The 25,024-nt window shown below is 38.3% G+C and overlaps 1 protein-coding gene across 2 annotated transcripts in view; it reads right to left on the bottom strand.

Moving 5' to 3' along the window:
* Ctnna2 (catenin alpha 2) overlaps window positions 1-25,024 on the bottom strand; it is a 1,380,618-nt gene that overhangs the window by 984,577 nt on the left and 371,017 nt on the right. For both annotated transcript variants that reach the window (XM_008852324.1, XM_008852323.1), the window contains exon 4: window positions 6,899-7,065. In XM_008852324.1, the coding sequence (XP_008850546.1) occupies window positions 6,899-7,065 (167 nt within the window). The remainder of the gene's footprint in view (window positions 1-6,898; window positions 7,066-25,024) is intronic.

A 25,024-nucleotide genomic window follows, 5' to 3' on the forward strand; every position in this document is an offset into this window, starting at 1 on the left:
GACCTCTTTTTCTATTATACTGATATAAATTTTTTACGTGCCACCAACACACACACACACACACACACACACACACACACACACACACACACAGAGAGAGAGAGAGAGACACACACACCATTGAAAGGACTCTGGGCAGTTGAGATTTTCCTCTTAATATGTAAATCTTTTCTCAGGGCATTAAAAACTGGTTCCAAGGAAGAGGAAAAAAAAATTATCACAGAGGGCACTTAAGCCAGACCCCAGACATTGTTCTAAATAGTACATTAATTTAGTCCTCCAAAGCAGGTCTTTGAATTTGATTTTTTCCTTTCCCCACTGTATATAGACTAAAGTTGGTACAGAAGACTCACTCATCTGACCAAAGGTTTCACATCAGATAAATGTAGCACCATGGGTTTGTACCTAGGTTCTTTGATCAATAACCCCTTCTCTTAATTGCTGAGATGGGCTTCCTCAGTTTCTCTGAAAGTGATTGTATAATGCTGATAGAGTTTGAGTTTAAAAATGACTCATTGCCTAAGAAGACTCTGTAAGAGCTCTGTCCATCTGATGCATCTACAGGTTTCATTCATTAACTTCCTTAATACTAAAATTCATTTCTTCATCATGTGTGCTTTCATTGCTTTAATTCACCTTCTCATTTATTTACTGGTCAGGGTAATTTCAGCCGCCTTAAAATGAGGTCTCACACCTCCTTTTAGTAAACTACCAGAATTATTTAAATGACAAGCCACATTCTAAAGCTTAGTACCACTCAATGGCTTTCCCAACGTGCATTTCAAGCTTTCTTACTTTTAAAATCATATAAATTTTGGATCTTATAGATTTAAAATCATATAAATTTTAAAAGTAGGAGCAGAGTCACCTTTGAAGTTATGTATCTTAGCACAATAAGTACTCATTAAATATTTCTGGAAAAAAATTACCAAGTTAGTAAATTACGATCAATTTAGCTGCATAAAGTTAATTTCATGATAGCTCTGACAGAAAAGATATACTAAGAAACAGCCATATTGTAATAAGAGAGGAAATTATTTTCTACCAATTGAGTGTTGTTATTCAGGCACAAGAGTCATAATATAGCTTCAGGTCTGAAATGCATACTATTGAGAAATAATATATTGCTGAGTCTACACAAGACTGAACACCACAAAGAGCACAGGTAAAGCTAAGATTATCCTGTTATTAATGCACACAGATAATGGTGCAGCAGGATTCGATTTGTTCCTAGTGGCCACTAACAAATTATGACTTCCTTAAGAAATCGCCTAAGTGTTTACTGTTTTGTATTTTGTTACTCCCCTTTTCAAGTAGAAATTCTTTAATAATGAAGAACTCCATCATTAGAGGACCTAGTTGGAGGATAGAGAAAGGTGTTTTTTTTTTTTTTTTTGGAGTACACAGGTCTAAATGAGTTTATGTATATTGCTGTCAGCTATGCATATAAATTCACAATATAATCTGATTACATTAATTTGGATCCTGATGAAAATACTCTTCTTCATGATCGCTGATTATAATGTGGGGTATCCTTTAAAAATTTGAAGTGCCATATATCAACAAAACACACTGACAGGGTAGAGTGATTCCATGACATACCAGGTATCTGACTGAGGAATTAGTCCCTAGAAACTACAGTAACAAGAGTGATTATTATCATAATTCATGATTTCCAATAGTGTCTGATGAACAAGTGATTACTGTGCTCAGGAACACTGACTCCACATGTGGTATCATTACTGCTTTCCTGACTCTAGAACAGCAGGAGAAGTGAAAACTTTTTGCAGCCCTGTGAATCTTTAATATAACACAATAGAAAAGCAAACATAGACAATTGTGTAATAGAGTAGATGTCCTACTATACACAACTAAAATACTCTTATGTTAGGGTGAAGGACATAAACTTCAGTTTCCAACTCTAAGAATGAGGCAAAAGAATAAAAAACTTATGTACTGCCCAAACTCATTACTCATTACTCACTTTTAGAGGCTAACTGGCATTTGCTCAATTTGCTAATAATTACATATTGGACTATAAAGCACAGAATGATGCTAGGTGTTTTAGAAAAATAAATTGATTATCTTTCATCTACTTAGTGAACTATATTGACAGAAGAACACAAATAAGTTTCTGCTGAGTTCCTGTAAGTTACTAAGATATGAGAAAAATTAGTATCTGTAAAGAACACCAACAAATTTTGTTATATGGCCTAAAATTAATGTGTAATGATTAAAGCTAAAATATCCAGGTAGCAAGTAAAATGGCAGAAAGTTGTAGGTGTTCTTCAATTCTGAACCAACAAAAAAAGTCAGAATCCCTATTTTATTCTGATTAGAAAACCCTATTGCGATTTGAATGTGTAATGTCCCCCATAGACTCATGTGTTTCACTACTTGGTCCCTAGGTATCTACAGTGCCTTGAAAGGTTGTAGAACTTTCAGGAGGTGGAGTCTCATTGGAATAGGTTGATCTCTGGGGATGGAGTTGAGGTGTCACAACTTGTTTCCAGCTCTGATCTGTTTTATGCTTCATGTTCCAAGATGTAGGTGAGGATACTCAAGTGTAGCTGCATACACATGTTACCATGCAGCAATCTGCTGCCATGATGTCCCTTCCGTGATAGACTGTATCATCTCAAGCTGTGAGCCAAAATAAATCCTTTCTTTCTTAAGTAGCTAACCTGCCAGATATTTTGTTATAGCAACAAGAAAATCAACTATACAGCACCTGCTACTCTTTTTTCTCATCTATGTCCTATTATCCATAACTAAGAAACTTGTTTATTTGCAAACATCTTTGAAAAAGATATTCATGGTGATGCATGATGATTTCATACAGGCACATAATGTGTTTTGATGAAATTCACATCCCTTTCCCTCCCCTCCAATTTCTCTCCTATATGCCTCCCACCACCATGTCTTCCCAAATTTGTGTGCTTTTTTATTAAACACACAGAGTTCACTTAGTGTGCATGAGTGTAGTGTAACTGGAGCAATGGCATCCTTGAATAAATCTAACTCTACCTTCCCAGCAGTCATCAATTGACAGCAGCTCCTTGGTTCATGAGCCCCTCCCTGACCCATGCTGGAATTTTGGTTGAATTGATGCTGTACACGTTTTGTGCATATGGTTTTGCTTTGGTTTTTAAATACATTTGTATTTATTCTTTGGGAAATTCATACATGTTTAAAATGTATTTTTATCATATCCAACCCAAACTGCCTCCTCCAACTCCTCTCAGACCTCCCTCACCACATTCCCCTTCAAACTTTATGTACTGTTTTTTTAACCCACTGAATCTAATTAGTGCTGGCTCTGTGTGCATGGGTGTGCAGCCATCAGCTAGAACATGGGCTGCCTACCAGGGGACTCACCTAAAGAAAATTGACTCTTCTTCCTCAGCAGCCATCAACTACTAATATCCCATGTTCTTAATCTTAAATTGTAAAATAAGCAGATGTTTGCAATACTTCAAGAGGTTGTGCTTTTTACTAGCATGTTACACAACAAAATTAAGCACAATGTTCATAAATATTGACTTTTGTCAGCATACGCTTTATTTTTGTGGGGGTATGAAAAGATAGTTCCATTCAATCAAATCAGGACTGAACTGAACCCAAAATGCAACACAGGCTGTGGCATGTATGTCAGTACCAGCACCAAAGACTGTAGTTCCTCTTTAATTCCACAAGATAGCATCATTCTACCACCTCTGTTTACTCCAGTTCTGAGCTCTAAGTAGAACAAATATGTTACTTAGTCAATAATCATTTTTAATGCTACCACTGACAGTCTGACAGAGTACTTAATATTGCTGGATTGACCTTTGCATGATTTTGTGCTCTTTTTTAAAAGTTTTCCTTAATCTGCTACGTGAAAGATAGAATGCAATTGACTTTATAACATGCTGTACAGAGAGGAGCTGACAACACTGTTCAAAAGAGCAGGCTAAAAGCAGCACACAGGATCACAGGTAGGAGCTGGTATCATGGATAGTGTCACAGACCTGGATTTATTTATTGTTTATTTATTATTACTTATTTATTTAGAAACAGCGTCTCAAGAATTCCAGGCTGGCTTCAGTCACTATGTAGGTGAGAATGCCCTTGAACTTCTGATCTTCCTGCTTCATCTCCTGAGTACTGTGATGATAACAAGTATGTGTCACCATGCCAGGTTTATATGGTACTGGGTATTAAGCCCAGGGTTTTGTGCATAAAAGGCAAGTAGTCTACGCACTGAGCCCCAGCACTAGCACACAGATGCAAATTCAAAGAACACTTTTCTTATATGGGCAGTTCAGGGAGAATATTCTGCCTGTTATCACTCTCCAAGGAATAGCACTGTCAACAATGACATATGGGATACCTCAATTTCTGGGGGTCCAGCCCTATTTCCCCCTGCTAACGTTAAGGAATACTGCCATCTTGTAGACATATTTTCTTAAAATGCTGCCTTTAGAGAGTAAAGGTATGAGGTGAAAAATTATAAAATCTATCCTTTGTCATAGTTGAGTACAGAATTATTTGTAGCATTTAATATCCCTATAAATACATGGACCCAGAGGAGTGACAGCCAGCACTGCAATCTACAAGGGCTTCAGGGACCTCACCACCCATGGGTAGGGACCATCTACCTATCTGCCAGACTCTGTGGCAAGTGCTTCTCAGGAATTTCTCCATGGGAAATGTATGTACTTGAGCCTATCATAGTTCTGGCAATAGAACAATAATCTGACCACTTCCTTTATGACTACAGTTAGTCTTGTGGCACCAAGCACCTAGAATAAGTGTGGGTATATGTGGCCCAGAAAGGCATATTGCTAACCTTGGGTACACTAGTCACAGTTAAACAGATGAGGCATCTTACACATAAGGAGGTTGGTTATGTGCTGGTTACCACCCAGTTCACAAGTAGAAGGCATACTTGGATTAAACCCAGTTATTCTGAATACAGTATCCAAAGCCTAATAATGAGTTGCATCTCTAAATCATGTGAAATGGACAAAACCTCTCCTTGAATTTGCATACCTCATGCAGTTTGTAGGAAGCTTTCCTAGTTTTGAGGATATACTCTTTGGAAAATTCCAACAGCAAAAACCCCAAGCAGGCTGTTTTGTGTTCTCAGGGACTTGCTTGGAAATCATTAAAAGTTGTGTTCTGTTTTAAGGGTATATGGCCTTAGAGCTCAGGATGGAAGTCTTGAATTTGAAATTTTTCAAAAATATTGTGGAGTTTGTGCATAAACTGGAAATTATTCTGCACAAGATTTCTTGACAGATAACACTTAGGATTTAAGAACTGACTCGGTCCCTTCAACTGAACAAAGCTGAGAACAGTGAAGAGAACAGCTTTCATTATTGTGTTAAGAAATCTTTTTTTTAAAAAAAAATATTTCATTAGGGTTGAAGAGATGGCTCAATGGTTAAGAGCATGGTCTGCGATTGCAGAGGACAGGGGTTCAGTTCCCAGCACCAGACCCAGGTTCAGTTCTCAGCACCAGACCCTGGTTCAGTTCCCAGCACCCACACAATTAACAACCATTGGCAACTTCAGTTCCAGAGTATCTCTTCTGACCTCCAGGGGCATTACACAACACAGGTGGACCCCCTAGAGCTATAGTTATGGATGGTTGTTAGGTACCATGTGGGTGCTGAGAACTAAACCCAGGTCCTCTTCAATACCAGCCAGTGCTCTTAACCACGGAGCCATTTCTCTAGCCCTCAGTTTTCCTTATTCATCTCAGGTCACTTGGCCCCTACCACAACTTGTTTCATTTCACTGAAAAATAATATAAAACATTGAGGTCCTGTAGGTAGGAACCATAATAAGGCAGTGTGATTCCCAGGTGTGAGGAGGCTAAAACAAGCATCATACGGTTCCATAAAAGGGAAACCCTGTGGCTTATATCTCATCATCTAAAGAAGTAAGTCCAGTGCTGGTGCCAGTTGTCTAAGAACTGTCATCTGAGAACACAGGATAGCAATTCTCTGGGCAGAGAAATTTTGCTCCTTCATTTGGTTGAAAATTTTGAACAGCAGAGTTACAAGCAAATTCTATTCAGCAACTACTACAACAGTGGAAGGACCAGTGGTCACGGCCTAAAGAAGTTGCCTTGCTGTCTGATCCCTTAAAATCTGTGACCAGGATGAGTTTGCTTACACCAGAAAACAAAATAATTAAAAATTAAAAATATAACAAGGAAGGTACCTATGTTCTATGGATTGTTGTAACACATATTCGCAGACTTATTCTAGGTGATTGGTGGAAAAAGACTGACTACAGTCACACAAGATGTGGATGTTCACTGTGTTACTGCCAGGCTAACATTGGTACAAATACATATATTAACACATAAATTAGCATATACGCTGATGTTGCTCGAAATCTGGAGGGAGGGCAAAGGCAGATGCACGGAGTTCTTATGGTTCAAAGTCTAAAAGAATGTCATGGTGATATACTCCAGAAGGTAAAGGGGAGGGGCGGGGGGAATCCCAACTCTGTATTTTCTTTTTTTTTTTTGGTCTTTTTGAGACAGGGTCTCCCTGTAGCCGCAGCTGTCCTGGAACTCACTATGTAGACCAGGCTGGTCTTGAACTCACAGACATCCGCCTGCCTCTACCTCCCGAGTGCTGGAATTAAAGGTATGCACCACCACTCCCGGCCCAACTCTGTATTTTAAGGGAAGGAAATGACTCAGTAGAGTCTTAGCTTGTTGAATACATTGTGGAACATAATTGTGGTATTAAAACAATCTGAAGGTGCTCTGTAAATGTGAGTAGCTAAGTTACAGATGAGCAAAGAAAGATAGATGCCCAGCAGCGGTTCAGAGCAGTCCTGAACAGGGTCAACATGTCCCACAGAGAGGAGGTTCTCATGACATCTACATACGTACAATTTTCAGATGAGATAAAAGTCTCATGACATCCGCCATGTCTGCCAGGATGAGTAAACGCGTTACAGCTGATAGCAGAGCCCGTGCTGCCCGCACCATGGTTCCCCGCTTCACGGAAGAGCATGGGTCATCAGCAAACTCAGAGGAGGCAATCCGCATCGTCTCACCTGCAAGACAAATGTGGAAAAGGAAGTGGGTACTCAGAAGGCTGAGAGCCTAGAAAACCGGAAGTTCTGTGGATGCGCCATTACTGCTCTTACTGCAAAGCTGGTGCTTCTGCCACCTCCGCACTGCAGAGGGCTTCTCACATCTAGCATACCAGTGTGCATGCACATGGGTGTTGGACACAGGTGTTATATCATAGCAAGCCATAAAATCATGCTTTTGACATCAATAAGAACCTTTGGACGTATTTGGTCTAGTAACAGACTAACTTGCATTAAGTTTAATTTCTAATTTCTTCATTTCCCTTGGAGCCAAAGCCAATTACTAAGCAACTAGATCAGATTACTGACATTCAAATGAGATATTTAACTGCCCCATGGAGGGCCGAATCTTAAGACACTGACCTCTTCAAGACTGTACTATTAAGAGGCAGAGGCAGAGGATAGCAGTAACTTTGAGGTCATTATGATTTATATATTAAATTCTAGACCAGTCATGCCTATGAAGCAAGACCCAGCTTCAGAAAACTAACAGAGAACAAAGCCCAGCTAAAGATAACAAACAACATAACAAAATACTGTGTGTGGTGGTTTGAATGAGTATGTCCCCTATAGGCTTCAAGTATTTGGACCTTTTGTCCCCAGTTGGTAGAGCTGTTTGGGGAGGTCTTAGAAGGTGCAGCCACGCTGGAGGAAGGATATCACTGGGGGTGGGCTTAGAGAGTTCTTAAGCCTTGCTGGATCTCCAGTTGCCCTCTTGCTTCCTGTGCCTGCTGGAAGATGTTGAGCCTAGCTTCCGTTCCTGCTCCAGCCACCTCTGGCCACCATGCCTCCCTGCTGTGACAGACTATAATTCCTCTGGAAACTTAAGTTCAAATAAACTCTTCCTTCTATAAATTGCTTTGGTCAGTGTTTCCATCACAGCAACAAAAAGTAGCTAATATACTGTGCTTTTTTAGTTGAGCTAATAAGATGAAAATCAAGTACATAGAATCCAGAGATCCAGTCTTCCAATGGTCTTCTGGGAACTTATTCTTTAATATAGGGAGCATTTCTTCAAGAAAACTGAATACATCTGATACATGTCACATTCTGTAATTGGCTTTAGAAGTTATCCAATTCCAGAAACATGACCCTGGATTATAGAAACTCTTTTGGCACAATAAAATACTTCTACTGATTTGGAAAAATAAGTCAGGAATATCCTGTTTTACAAATTCATGTTTCTTTGAGAAAACAGGCTTTTTAACACAGCACATCAAAATACAGTGATCAAGTGTCAGACACATGAGGAAGAATGTAGATGAGGGACAGAAACTAGTGATTTACTCATATAGTTTGAAAGTGGTATAGGAGAGCTATCTGCTATGAAAAATAATGGTGCTCTTCAACTTTGTCACAAAGATGAACATTGTGTAAAGCTCGGAAGACTCAGGCTGGTGTACGGATCCATGGTTCCATGGAAGGGTATGTGAGGAAGAAGCTGGGAGAGGGAACACAATCTGGAACACCACAGAAGAGATTTGGACTGTACCTTTGACTGGGAAGGAAGTGATAGTAATAAATCTTTATTATTGGAAGACCCTTTCAGCCACATGCTATAAACTGGAGGAAGCATGATTATTAAAGAGAAACTAGGCAGGAGGACAAAGGTAACTGTAGTCAGAGCAGTGGTGAAGCCTAGACCAGGAAAATAGGGAACATAATATAGAAGGAAAAAGATAATAAAGGTGTCTGAAATATTGTTAGTGGGTTTAGTAAAAAGAAACTGGGATAAAGGATTCATAATAAGGATACTGGAGACAGGTACATGTTTGCACAGAGGGACCCCAGGAGTGAGAAACAAAGGGAGATGATTAACCTTGACAAGCCTGATACTTAGTCAGCGGTGGATGCACACTGGGACCAGGGGGGCTGGCAAGAAACATTAACAGAGTTTTGCATAGCAGAGTGTGTACAGAAACATAAAACTTCCACTATACTCAAGAATGAAAGGTAACAGAACTGATTATTTGATTGATGATGAAGCAACTTATTCAATATTTTAATAGAAATGATTACACCATACTTATTAAACAAAACCTAGACAATTTACATAACCAGTGATAACATTAAGCCTGCAAGCTGTCATTTATCCTAACACATAGGAGACAGTCATCATTTACAGGCAGATAAGAATATGTTAGTCTCTCAGCTAAAGTTACAATTATAATGTATTATAATGTTATGTTTTTGAAAGAGTCCTGTATCATCTATTTCTTCTCTGATGAGATTAGACTTCATGTGCAGGTGCAAACAAACAGCTCAATATATAACAAGAGCTTTGGAGAAATTTAAAAATTCATTTTTGTCCTGGTTCAATGATGACCTTTCTAACTATACAACTCTGGAAGTCCTACGTGAGTTTAAATTAGAGGTGGCAATTACCAAATGTGTATTCAATACAAGTGTTTCACACTTGCCACAACTTTATATAAGTCTCTTCCTCTCACCTCCTCCCTAATTAAAAGGAGCCTTTGGAAAACGTCTCCATATCGGGGAGAATAAAGAAAGCAGACTAAGCACACTGAGGCTGCTGGAGAGCACCTGACTAGCCAGGTGAAATAGCCAGATCCCGTCAAGCTGGGCCACCATTCCTCTGCTTTGAGACCAGCCCCAGTCACTTGAGTCCGTGGCGCACACATTCTTTGCTCAGTCAATTAGAAACAGCCAAGTTTACACTCATTAATTTGACTTGGGCCTAGGCACCTTTGCCCTCTTCGAGACCTAATAAGTAGCCAGACTGTATCTGCACAGTCCCTCCAATAATAAATCAAGAAGCCAGACCAAAAACACTATTTATACTGGATCAGAAAACAACCAAACTATATCAACAATATAAACAGAATTAAACATCAATTAAAAAAGGAAGGCTTGAGTTTCATATCAGACAGACAAGCAACAAAAGAAATCCATATGCCCAGACCACAATGAAAAAATACAAATAACAATATAATAGGTTCCCACCAATGCCCAGAAGTCCAATAGAATTGTTCTACAATGAGAACTACCTAGAGGGACCCCAGGACCCAGAATTTAAAAGAACAATCATAAACATGATAAAAGAATATGATGACCCAATAAAAAGATTGGCTATAGACCCGAAAAGAGGTTTTCAAAAGAAGAAATAAAAATGGCTAAGAAACACCTTAAAAAAGTGCTCAATATCATTAGTAATTAGAGACATGCAGGCAAAAAACACTTTAAAGTTCCATCTTACTCCAGTCAGACTGGAAAAGATCAAGACAACAAAAGACACTAAATGCTGATGAGGATGTAGAGAAAGCAGACCACTCATTTACTGCTGGTGGAAATGCAAATTCGTGTAACCACTATGGAAAGCACTGTGGAGAGCTCTCAAAAAACTAAAAATGAATATATGATATGATATGGTCATACTACTCCTTGGCATGTACCCATAGAACTCATCCTACTGTGGAGATACCTGTACATCTGTATCTGTTGCTGCTCTTTTCACAATAACTAAGATGGACACAACTTAAATGTCCCTCTACTGATGAATAGTGATGCAAATGTGGTACATTTACACAATGGAGTTCCACTCAGCAATAAGAAAAGATGAAATTATGAAATTTGCAAGCAAATAAATGGAACTAGAGATTGTTATACCAAGCTAAGTAACACAAACTGAGAAAGCAAGTGACAGTTTTCCTTATTTGTAGATTGTAGCACCAATCCCTTATATATAAGTATGTATCCTGATGTAACACTAGCAGTCAAGAAAATATGAAAAGGAAAGAAAGAGCCCAAAAGAAATGGATAGTAAGGGACAGATGTTGGGGATTGTGGAAAATGGGAGTGCTGGGGTAGGAGGGGAGGAGGAAGGGAAATGTAGTGTCCATGGTAGTGGTGGTGGAGGAGGGAAATCGAGAGAGGGAGGATGGTGGGAGGGTGGTGCTATTGGGGGGAGAGTGGGGATAATGGTGGTGCCTGGACTGTGGAGGAAGGAGGTTGGATGAGGAGCCGGGGAGAAGTGAGATGACTAGAGCTTGTGGGGCTAGGGAAGCCAGAGGGAAATGTGTTGGATCAAGAAACCACTGAAAAGTGCATACATGGTATCTGAACATTGATGCATGTGTATACCTGGGGGCTGTATGGCAAGGAGCGCAGTGCCAGACAGGAGAGACCTCCCTTTGAGTGTTGGTCAGAGTAGTCCAAGAAACTCAAAAAATAACACAGACTATTGCCAGAGCTCTTGTTTATCTTCCAGAACTCAAAGAGAAGGCTCTACTGCTGAAGAGAGGACATATTTAAGAATTTAGGACACAGGCTTTGGAGCAATGTAGCAGGAACTGATTTGGAATTCTTCTACCTGAAGTTTTGCACTCATAGTTCTTGAGAATACTATGCAAGCTGCTACAGTATAAAAAAATCAATCAATGATCCAACCCAGCCCTAAAGCCTAATAATCATAACGACTGGCACAGCAAACTACCTCTATTGATGCAGAAGTGGCACAGTTATCTGGGCAGTAATCAACAGCTATCTAATTGGACTTAAAACCCTCTTAATGGGAGTGAACTCATGAGTGGCATTGTAAACACAGCCAAATACACATGGGTGGAGAGATCAAAGATCCTAGAGAAAACCCTATGTCTGTCATATCTCTAGAAAAATGAAATTTCTTACCATATGCTACATATGGATTTTTATATTTATAGACAAGTATACGGTGCATCACTCATCAAAGAAGCTTCTCTTTGCAACAGATGGAGGCTACTGCAGAGTTGCACAACTGTTCACACACAGAAAATATGTCTGAGAGATGCCTAGTCCTAGGTGACACATCTACAGTGGAACCTCTATATCTATGGCCCATAAAACATAATGGAACAGGGGGTCGAGAGAAAACTAGTGCACCCCTCAACTCTCACCAGTGAAGTTTCTTTATATACCAGAGCAGAAGGCACACAGAAGGCCACAACTGGCAACTTTTAGAAAATAAGAAATTGCGTAGTGTATGTACCTGGATAGGACACTATATTAATCCTTACCCATGCATGACTCAGGGACAGTTTCAGAAGAGAGGGTAGAAAGATTGTAAGAGCCAGATTTGGTCCAAGAACATAGAGAAACAGTCTTTCAGGCCACTGGAAGCTTGCACATGAGAAGTTGCAGCAATGGCAGTGTGAAACAGAAGACCCACGCCAACTCAATCAGACAAGGGCTCAGAGCGCAGCAGTGGAAATGCATGGTAGGCCAGCCTTAGCCTAAGAACTGTTGGAGACCGATTACCACTGGGTAACAGAGAGTATATCTTATTTACAAACTCTAGATAGGCTGACTAGACTCCAGTGGATGAACTCGCATCAAAGGAACTCTGGGTACAATTGCTTGACTAGATAGGACTAGACATGTATGGCATAATGTATGAGGTCTGGTGGGAGTGTGTGTGTGGTATAGATGGAAGAAGGGTGTCTAAATTTGATTAAGAAATGTTACATGAAATGTAAAAATGCTTAATAATTTTTTTTTCAAAAAGGAATTCAATAAATTTAAAGAATATACAAAAACAACTCAAACAAAGCCAAAAGGATAGGGATAAACTGCTGACTGAAGTTTTAAGTAAATAGAAAACTGTGGATGAAAGAAATGACAAAACCGTTCAGGATTTAAAAAGTGAATTCAGGGGCTGGAGAGACTGCTGACTGTTCTTACAGAAAACCGGGTTTGAATCCCAGCACCCACATGGCAACTAACAACTGTCTGTAACTCCAGTTTCAGGGGATCCAGAGATCTGACAGCCTCTTCTGTCCTCCACAGGCATTGCATGACATGGGTGCAGTTACCTACATGCAGGCATAACACTCATACACATAAAATAAAATAATAAATGAAATATTTTAAAAAACGAATTCATGAACGAGATCAAAGTATTGAATGCTCAGGTTGAATTAAATGTAGAACTGAATATCTCAATAAGTCAATTTGAAATGTCAGAAAAAATCCTCACCAACAAAATGAATGAAATGAAAAACAGAATATCAAGATTTGATGATAAACTTGAAGAACTGGACCACTCAAGTAAATAATATAAAAAGATTTAAAAAGCATAGGAGTGGAATATGCAGGAAATGAAAAGACCTAATTTACATATCATAGGCATAGAGGAAGGAGAAGAACCCCAAGTCAAAGGTATTTACCAGAGCTTCAACAAGATTATGGAAGAAAATTTTCCTAAATTAAGGAAAGACATACCTATACAGATACAAGAAGCACATAGAACACCAAATAGATAAGACCAAAACAGAAACTCCACACAGCATAGCAAAGCAAAACCACCAAAATTTCAGAACAAAGAGAGAATACTGAAAGCTGCAAGAGGAACAGCAACAATTTACATACAAAGAAAAACCCATTAGAATTACAACCCATGAGAATTCAATGCAAACTACTTAAGCCCATAGAACTTGGAGCAAAGTATTCCAAGTGATGATCACAGATACCAACCAAAAACACTTTGTCCAGTAAAACTATCATAAGGTGAAGGGGAAAAAAATCTTCTATGACAAGAATAAGCTGAAAGAATTTATGTCCTTAACACCAGCCCTACAGAGAATACTTGAAGTAATATGAAGACCTGAAGAAAGAAGTGACCATACCCAAGAAGCTACAGAAAGAAAACAAATGAAGGTATAATTATGGAAACACAAAATATGTCCAAGAACAAAAACAAGTTAAAATGACAGTAACAAATACATATTTTTCTGTAATAAATTTAAATATCAATGGCCTCAACTCCTCAGTCAAAATACACAGTCTGGTTGAATGGATTAAGAAACAAAATCTATCTTTTTGCTGTCTGCAGGAAATTCATCTCAAACTCAAGGATAGATACTACATGATGAAATAGACCAGTTAAAATTAATCAAAAGAGGTAAAGAAGGTCACTTCATTCTTATCAAGGGAAGAATTGACCAAAAACAATTATACAAGCAATTTCATATAAACATTACTTCAGGACTTCAAGACACAGATTTACTCCAACATAGTAGTAGTACGTGATGACAATACCTCACTATCTCCAATAGGTCAACTGGACAAAGGATAAACAGAGAAACATCTGAATTATTGATAAATCAAATGGACCTAACAGACACCTACCAAATATTCTATGCAAGCACCAAAGAATACACATTCTATTCAGTAGCCCATGAAAGTTTTTCTAAAAGTGGCCAAATATTGGGACACACACAAAAATTCTCAACAAATACAAAAAGTCTGAAATAATTCCATGCAATCTAACAGACTATAATGCAATAAAACTAAAAATCAATAGCAAAAGAAGCTTTAGTATCTACACACACTCATGGAGATTAAACAACACACTTCAGAATAATGAATGGCTCAAAGAATAAATCAAGAAAGAAATAAAAGTATTCCTAGAACTAAATGATAACACAACACAACAAGATCTCTGAGATATATTAAAAGCAGTTCTAAGAGGGATGATTATAGCTCTAATCACCTACATTTAAAAATCAAAAAAAGCACAAATAAATGACTCAAAGGTATAGCTCAAGAATCTGAAAGGAAAAAGCAAACCAAACCCAAACCTAGCAGAAGAGAAGAAATAACAAGTATCATAGCAGAAATTAATGAAAGAAACAAAGACAATACAAAAAATCAAAAAAGATAAACAAGATAAACAGACCCTTAGCCCTATTAACAAGAAGAAGAAGAAGGAGGAAGAGGAGGAGGAGGAAGAGGAGAGAACAAATTCAACAAAATCAGAGATGAAAGGAGACACACACAGAAAACAGACACCAAAAAGATCCTGAGCATTATAAGGGGATACTTTAAAAACCTACAACTTATTACAATTGAAAATATGAATGAACTGGATAAATTTCTAAATGGATGGAAACCACCAAAGTGAAACCAAGAAGAGATCAACAGGTTAAATAGACCAATAACAAATAAGGAATTCAAAATGGTAAAAAAAGCCTCTCAACTAGAAAACAGCCCAGTGCCCAATGGCAGAATTTTACCAGACTTTCTAAAAAATCTACAACCAATACTATTTAAATTATTCAAAAAGATAGAAACAGAGGGAGAACTCCCAAACTCCTACAATGCTAGCATCACTCTAATACCAAAACCAGGAAAAGACACAACAAAAAAGAAAACTGTAGGTCCATATCCTTAATGAACATAGATGCAAAGATTCTCAACAAAATACTCACTAATCATGTACAGACACACATCCATAAGATCTTCCATCAAAATCAAGTCAATGTTATTCCAGAGAGGCAGGGAGGGTTCAATATATGTAAGTCAATCAACATAATAAGTCATAAATAGACTTAAAGACATAAATCTCATGATCCTCTTAATAGACAGAGAAAAGGGCTTTGACAAAATCCAGCATGCATATATGGTAAAAGTCCTGGAGGGAATTTGACTAGAGGGAACATACCTCAACATTATTAAGACTATATACAAAAAACCCCACAGTAACATCATTCTAAATGGAGAAAACTTTGAAACATTTCTATTAAAATCAGGAACTACTGAAGTCTGTCTGCTATCCCTACTACTTTTCAATACAGTACTTTAAACTCTGGCTAGAGTAATAAGACAAGAGAAGGAAATTAAAGGTTTTCTATCAAGAAAAGAAGAGGTCAAGTTATCCTGATGTTCAGATGACATGATATTATACATAAAAGATCTAAAAAATTTCACCAGAAAACTTCTATAATTGATCAATTCATTCAGCAAAGTGGCAGGCTGCAAAATCAGTCTACAAATCATAGAAACTCTCCCATTCATAATAGTCCAAAAAATATCTAGGTATAAACCTAACAAAAGACATTAAAACCTAATTTGGTGAAAACTTTAAATCTTTGAACAAATAGAGTGAGGTAGAAACAAGGAAATGCAAAGACTTCCCATGCTCATGGATTGGTAGAATAAATATAGTAAAAACTACCATCCTATCAAAAGCAACTTACAGATTCAATGCAATCCAAATAAAAATCTCCATGACATTTTCACAGAAATGGAAAACTTCATCCTAATTTCATATGGAAACAAAGAAGACCCCAGGTAGCTGAAGCAATCCTGAGTATTTGCAGGGGGTACTACCTTTCCAGACCTCAGTTTATATTACAGAACTATGGTCATAGAAACAGCATGGCACTGGCAGTAAAAAAGTTCAAGTTCAGTGAGAGACCACATCTCAAGGAAAAATGGTGGCAAGTATTAGAGCAGGATATTTGTCATTCTTTTCTGGCCTCCATATGTGCATGCATGCAAAGTAGTACCCCCAAAATGTCCTCTTGTGGTGTATTTGCACACATATATGAATATAGCATACACACACACACACACAAACATACACACATACAAGTAGACAAATGGAATCATTAACATGGACGACATCAAAACCATATCAATATTGCAAAATGAGAAGGCTGCCTGTTCTTATGTCATTCCAGAAAGCAGAGGGCTTTGTGACTCCTTGACAGTCTTCATTTTCTCAAATAGCTCCCTGAGAAAACAAGAAATTAGGTGGAAATGTCAGAGACTTGTTGACTTCAATGTCCCTGCTGACTGTGAAACTGATAACATTCTGGTCTGGAGGGAACCTCCCGATCCTCATCCTCAGTACAAGGACTCAGAATGTCCAGGGGATGTCTAGTGGCTGGAGGGGACCAGCATCCTACTCTCTATACATTCCAATCAGGAACTCCTATCACAGTTCCAGAGTGGCTGTGAGACCAGAAAATACAAGGAAACAGCAGCCAATCAAAAAACAATTTCACTAACAAAATTCCAACAAGGCCTCATGACCTCTCCATGCCCAGTCCAGGGTCTCCTAGAAGCTCCAAAAACAAACCTGTGTCCTCCTTTGAGCAAGCCCTGCATTGTCTACCAAAGACTGTTAATTGAGTAGGGTTCATTTTAATTTTCTCTTTACAGAAATATGTTCCGTATGCAAAAGTAAAACAAATGCCAGTAACTGGTGATTAAGTGTATTGAACATTATGAGCTATTACACATCATTAGAGATGGTAATGTGCCACCTTGCAAAGGCACAGATCATTAAGCATATGGATTTTAATTATTTAAGCTGTATCCTTTACCAGGGTTGGTAGGAAAAGGTGAAGGCAAATTTTACATTGTTGTAGAGCAGCAATATCAAGCTGCAATATGGCACACTTCACAGAGGAGACTTTGGCAAAGACCTGTTAAATGTAGCAAGTGACACATTCCATAAAAAGGTGATTATCATTTTGGACTGGAATACAATATTAGATCCTAAACTTGGAAATGTTAAAGTGATGTACAGAGCTTAAGGAGAAAATACAGTTACAGCAGATCACCAGTGAAACAATTTTCACTTATATATCTCTTAAATTTGTGTGTGTGTGTGTGTGTGTGTGTGTGTGTGTGTGTGTATGTGTCTGTGTGTGTGTGGTGTATGCCTTATGTATACAGGGAGGGCCATAAAGAGAGCAGAGGTCAACATTGGTGTTTTCGCTATTGTTCTGGGCAATAGTTTTTGAAACTGATTATCACATTGATAACCAGTGAATCTCACTGATTGGGTAAGAGGAGCTGGCCACCAAGTCCCAGTGATCCTCCTGTCTGTCTCCTTCGCACTAGAATTAAGGGCACAAGCTGCAGGGATCAACTTTGCATGTGGGTGCTAAGGATTTGAACTCAGGCCCTCATTCTCTCACAGCAAGCACTTTATTAACTGAGCCATCTCTCCAACCTCTCAGTTTACCTTTTTATAAAATAAAGAGAAAAGAAAGTAATAAATATGCAAAATTCATTCTGAAATAAATGTACTTCTATAAGAAATAATCGGTAATATGCTTTAGGAAACATGTTATAAATAAGTGTGTACATCTAAGAAGTATTCAATAAATTAACTTTTGTATGAATCCAAAGAATTAATCATCCAAAATATGTAAGGTAAGACTATCTGTAAAAAGCATGCTGTTGATTTAATTATACTCCTGTCAATATAAAGGTTTCTATTGATCAGATCTTCATTTCCCTTACAATGACACAAATTAAAACCCACTGGATGTCAGCAGTCTGATAAAAGTGCTCAGTAATTTAAGTGTGAATTTCAAAATTTTTGAATATGATGAGGGAAGCAGGAATCAAGACTGCAGATTGATTCTGGAATACACAGGAAAAATAACGTAATCCTCAAAAATGCTGCCATCCAAGGGACATTGAGATGGCTCAGTGGTTAAAGGCACCTGTCACCAAGCCTGAGGACCTGAGTTTAATACCTGGGACCTACATGGTGGAAGGAGAGAACCCATAAATTGTTCTTTGACCTCCATAGGTCTGCTGAAGCACAGAAGCACCTCCCCAAATTGTACAGTACTCACATAATATGTAAACATAATCTTAAAATATTTTTAAATGTCAGCTTCTAATTCCAAATGTATATAGAGAGCACAGAGACTCAACTTAGTAGGTAAATACAGAGGGCACCCTAGTCTCCTGCCAAGTACAATATGATGTAAAGAAATGAATAATAAGAGGGTAGATTTAATGTTTGCATTCTAGAACTTAAGAACTTCTTGGAGGGTATTATGCAGCCTGAATTGTAGCAGAAGTCAAATCCAGCCATCTTTATCACAGAAAACCTTCCATCTTCCCAGGAAACATTTCAATTGAAGATAACCTGAGATGCTCATTCTTTTTATTGTTCTTTGCTTTTGTTTCTGTTTTTCTCATACAGCTTCTCTCTTGGACCACATATGAAAATTGTGATCTAATTTTCAACAGATGAGATCTTAGGAGAATTTTTAAAATGTCTTTGAAAGAGAAGAAGTATGTCAGACTAGGTATTGATCAGGCATTTCCCTGGAACTTCATATTGAAAAAGAGGATCAGTAATATAACAAAGTGAAGAAATGGCTTCTACATTTCTAGGTCTCCTGATATAACTTTTGTCACTGTTTGGATCTGGAGCAACCCTCTGACCAATGCACCAGGGCCTCACGGTTTTGTAAGCCCTCTGGAATTACACGAAATGAGTTAATGAGCATCCTGGTTATCTACAGACAAGATAAACAGATTCTTTACACCTTTGACTCAAGACCGGATTACTGCAGGAGCTGTTTCAGCACAGCCTGCTTCCCCTTTAATAATCTTAGAAGATAAACAGGCCCGTGCACCCCAGACCCACAGATGTAGGGGATTTCTCAGTACAAGCTACTTCACCCTGATAAGTTTCACACTGTACAGACCCTTTATCCCATGACCCAGATCCTGGCTGATGGAAGGGTGCGGTTTGACAGAGGCTGTTCTCTCCTGATAAGTCCTGGGCTGTCTCTCCCACCTAACTTGTTTAAAAAATATTTTCTGCCTTCCACATCCCCCCAAATCCCCAATAAAAGCCCCACCACCACCACCAACAGCCTGTTAACTGGTCAGCTCCTCCACTCTGAACTGGGGATGCCCTGTGCGTTTTTTCTGCCAACAATTCTATCCCTCCAGAGTTCTTGTCTGTGTCTGGAGCTTTCTCCTGATTTGACTCGATTTACCTATCAATGTTCAAGCCAAGGCTTACTTGTATATGCCTTTAGGGCTTTTAAGCAAACTGATACAGTAACAGGAGATGTTCCTCATAGGCTTCGGAGGGAGCAAAGTTGGCTCTCAGCATTTTGTAGAAATCCAGCACACACAAGTCGCTCTAAACTATTTCAATATCTAAACTATGACACATTCTGAAAGACATTGTGAGTTTACTGTTAGGACCCAACTCCTAACTTTTAAAAGTCAACTCTCTAGGACCTTCAAGTTCAAGTTCACATGACCAACTCGGGGCAGGGTCTAGACAAGAAGCCGTGTCTCTGGCTCTTTATGCATTTTTTTCCTAAGCATCTCATTTGCTAAAGTTTACTACACTACTGAGCAAACGTTTTTATTAATATACCTTTTACAAGTTCACAACTGACTTTTTCAAGGTCAGTCCACATAATTGGAACTTTTCTATGCCAGATTAAATGCACTGGTACCAAGCTTATGTGCATGTATTTGTAAGTAAATATGAATCAAAGTGGTCATTGCTAACCTAAATAATACTGATCTAATACCAGCTAAAATATAATGCAAAGGAAAGCATATGTAAAATATTCAAAAAGCATATTTCGAAAATGTGAGTAAATAAGCTAGGGTTGAAATTGTGATACAGTAAAATAACAAGTCAGTTTAACTTTTTCCAAAGTTGTTTTTAGCAAAGAAAAAAAGAGAACAATTCCTACAATGAGGAAAAGGGTGATTAAAAACAGAGGCAGAGTATAAATAGGAATCTCTAGGAAAGCACACTCTTTATCACTAACCATGTCTTTCATGAATATTGAACAACCCTGATTCAATTATGAAATGTTAAGGGTGCTCTTACTAACTTTTAATATCAGGTCTTAAATGAAGAGTAGGCTTAAGATGTGGCCCCATTCTATTTTTAAGTAAGACTTCCAAAGTAACAAAGTCAAATAACCCCACTTTTAGAATCACACTAATTGACTAATCTGGAAAGAAGTGTAGAGAGATGAATGAAAGAATGATTGGGGGAGGGAAAATCAATGAATTTTAAGTCTCTCTACCTCTGTCTCTCTCTGTCTCTGTGTCTCTGTCTCTCTGCCTCTCTCCTCTCTCTGTCTCTCTCCTCTCTCCGTCTCTCCTCTCTTTGTCTCTCTCCTCTCTCTCTCTGTCTCTCTCCTCTCTGTCTCCTCTCTGTCTCTCTGTCTCTGTCTCTCTATCTCTCTGTCTCTCTCTCTCTCTCATATATGGGCACATATGTAGGTAAATGACCCCTTGGAGTCAAGGAGATGAAGTTGGGTGCCCTGCTCTGTCATTCTTTATCTTATTTTCCTTGATACAGGTTTTTCAGTGAACCTGGAGCTAAGCTGACAGCTAGTAAGCTCCAGTGATCTTTCTGTCTCTTCCCACCACAGTGCTGAGAGTACAAGTATATGTATGACTATGTCCTGCTTTTGACACGGGGACTGGGGATTTAAGTTGAAGTCCTAAGCAATCTTCCCAATCCATTTTCTCTTTGAAGGAACGTGACCCATGATCTCAGTCAAAATAACATTAGGGTATCCACAATATCAGGAAACATAGGAGAAATTATTTATAAAGCATGCTAATAAATTTTGCAAATAATGCACATGACACTTCTCACTGTCCTGCTATGATTACTAACAAAGTATATAAAAATTAAAGCAAAGGTCTGATGATTAACCTAAATACATATACATATTCTAAAAGTAGAATACATATACTATTGTCTATGTATTTTGAGACTTCTTAGATCCATTGTCAGATCATTTTGACAGTCTCAAAGTCCTGTTTTCCCCCTTTAATACTGCCCTTAAACAAAGGAGCCCATTGTATTTGTTTCCTTTAAAGGAAAATGAAAATATACTGCCAAGCAGAACAGGTATGCAGTCCCGAAGTAAACATATTTCTTTCTACAAATTACTAAGATCACACTAGGAGGATAATTTACTTTCTCATGTAGGTCTTGTTATGGGGGAGCCATATATTGGTAACAGGGATGTTAAGGGCTAAAAGGCCGGTATGGATGTTTTTCAACAACAAATATCTGGTGTTTTAATGCTATCATCAGTTACACAATATGTAGTTCCAGTGACTTAGCAGCAATTGCCATTGGGAAGGTACTGGCAGGTATCTGACTGCAGTAAGTATAAAAACTGATTTGAGCATTAAATGGGGGTTAATTTTTAACTCTTACTTTGGACAGCAAGTAGAATTTTTCACGCAACAGAATTAAAAGGTATGGATGAGTCAGAATGCATAGAAAATGGCAATGACTTATATATTTCAGTCCTGAAAACGGGAGCATTATTGAGCCTGGGTCTATCAAGCTGTGGCTCATAGGAATGCAGAGATAAGTGACAAGAATCAGACATCCCAGACAGGGGACTATGACAGTTCAGTTTCATCTTGTTCATGCCCTCATAGAGGCCACTGACTTGTCACACTGGTCCAAGGCTCATACTAAGGTGTGGATATAGACCAGTTCTGAATTTACCACACATCTATTGCTGTAATCAGTGATGTATGAACACTGGGTAGTCAACTTTAATTGTTATGACTCACTGTGGATTCAGTAAGTTTTAATAGACTTCTTTGTTATCTATACATAATTCTGACATAAAGAATCCTTTCAGGTATAAATGATTGAGCATGTTAAATCATGCCATATCAACTCTTCACCAAAGTGCACCATACTTAGATACTTCAGTTAAGGTTTTGGCATTGAAAACTAGTAACACCAGTATAAGGAGCCATTTATAGAACTGAGTCTAAAGCAGTGGGTTTTTTTGCTTCGTTACACTTATACTGGAGAATCTCCAAACCTCATATTTGCAATAATCATCAGATGTGTCAAGAGATAATTTCCAAAAATGGCAGCATTGCCAAATCAGTTCTGCTCTACTCTTTGTAGCTCTCTTCCATTTTAATAAACATCACCTCTTAACTTCTAATTATTGTTAGTCCATTTCTCCTCTTCCTAAGACATTAGAATAAATGAAATATCAACAGTATAGTCGCCTGCATAAGACCGGAAAAATTACCACACTAGTTAACGTGCCAACATGGACGAGAGAAAATATCACAAGACTTCATCCCTAGCTGAAGAGCTACAGAACATCAACGAATGCTGAGGGAGGTGAAATGAGGTCGCTCCAGGGATGAGCCCCCAGATATGTTTCTGAGTCCTGACTTGTCACCACTAAACATATGTACATATGAGCAAAATTAATTGGACTCAGTAGGTTTCTTGTGTGTGTGAAAGGGAAAGAGAGATAGAGAAAAAAATTAGGTACAACACTTCTTACTTTCTAACAATAAATGTTGAAGTGAGAGTATGTATCAGACACCAGGGAGTATGACATGATGAATATGATAAGGATGAAGAAAGGTTTGTCCTGGCATCTCTCCAGTGTAATACCCGAAAAATGCATTGCCAAACAAGCTCTATCCCTGTCACCATCATGACAACTTGAGATTCCACTGAAAAATGATGTCAGTCATTGGGTTGGATTCAAACGGACCTAGTTGTGTTGTGGGAAAAGCTTCATCAAAGTCCTACCCTCCAGTACCAATGAAGATGAGAGTCTTTCATGATGCAATCAAATTAAGATGAGGTCTTATTCAGTTAAGGTTTGCTTTGATTCAATATGACTGGTCTCACATAAGGAGAAGAGACAATGCAAAGACGTGCAAGCAAGAAAACGGTTGATAATGAAGCCGTGGAGAGTGGAGTATTGGAGCTGAAAATCCAGGAATGCCGAAGAATGGACAGCAAATCACCAAAGGCTGGGAGGTATCAAGAAAGAATTTCTACTTAGCTTTTAGATACAACATGGTCTTGCCAACACCTGAATGTTTGAAATTATGACCCTCAGAATTTGCTTTATTGTTCCATGTTATATCAGCCCTAGGAAATGAGTATCATGGGAGATACATGTACCTCTTTTCTGGGAAATGCTGATGTGTATCTCTAAATAGAGTTTTATTTGAATACAAGTCATGTTTATTTGCTACATCTTTTGTGGCTGATTTGTAATATAGTAACACAGTTAAGTAGTTAAAACAAAGACATAGTGATAAAAAAGACAAAAAATATTTTATATACTTTTCCTCTTATCTTTGGTTGTTAGGCACTGAAATATTACTCAACCACCAAAATGCTCTAGTAAGGGTTTGAGCAAATGCTGTTAAAATTCATAATTTGAAAATTTTTTAGTGAGATAAGACCAACCTTCCAGAATGTCTTACTTCTTTAATGACTAATGACCTCAAAGCAATGAGGATTAACATATAACCAATTTAGTGAGAGAAGAAGCAATACTCTTGAGTGCTCAGGGAGAGAGATATATTGCCCAGAGGGCCTTAAGTAGTTGCCATGTTCTGACTGGTAGGAATTGTCTGTAAAAAGGCATCCTTCTAGGCATGGAGAAGTGAGGCAGAGAGGTAGAAGATGCCCAGTGGTGCTGGGCAGTGAGCATTGGTTAATGTGAGATACAAGGCACCGGTGGAAGAGTAGAGGTAAAGAAAGGCAACCTAGGAAGCCTCCAGGAGGCTCTTACCCTTAGGCCTAATGGAATCGCAGAAGACATGGATCAACTCTGCAGCACTGGTAGGGAGATAAGCAGGGAGCTACTGCCGGGAAGCTACAGAAATTTCAGTCGTATGGAAGTCAAGATAGGCTAAGGGAATGTCAGACATCCAGTAGCTTACTTCCTTGGATCACTGTAGTTGGTATGTTCTAGAAGAGCCCACAGTGATTGAAATGCTCCCTCATCCTCTTTTCTGTCTTTTCTGTGATGCTTATTGATACCATCTTTAAGTTTCACCCCTACTCCAAATATAAATAAAAATCATATCACATTTCTTCCTTAATGGAATGAGAAGGCAAATCTGTTTCACGAATTATGATGTTTCCTTATTTGATTTTAGATTCAAAATGTATTAATACAAAATGGTGGAAGGTATTCTGTGACCCTTAAAATATGCAAAGCTTAAGAAAGAAAAATATCTTGGATATTTGAAAACAGTAAAAAAAAAAAAAAAAAAAGCCATGGAGATGCCTGGAAAAGAATTCTGAATCATTCAAGTTAAGTGAGGTGGGGTGAATAAAGCAAAATATTCAAGTGAAACATTGTAAGTATGATTATGTTTCTGTGAAAAAGGAAGAAAAAACAAAAATCAAATAAAAAATAACAATATTACCGGGCATGATGGCGCGCCTTTAATCCCAGCACACGGGAGGCAGAGACAGGCGGATCTCTGTGAGTTCAAGCCTGGTCTACATAGTGAGTTCCAGGACAGCTGGGGCTACAGGGAGACCTTGTCTCAAAAAGATAAAAACAAAACAACAATTCTTCCT

The sequence above is a fragment of the Nannospalax galili genome, unplaced genomic scaffold (genome assembly GCF_000622305.1).
Source record: "Nannospalax galili isolate Female #2095 unplaced genomic scaffold, S.galili_v1.0 scaffold726, whole genome shotgun sequence".
Lineage (NCBI taxonomy): Eukaryota > Metazoa > Chordata > Mammalia > Rodentia > Spalacidae > Nannospalax > Nannospalax galili.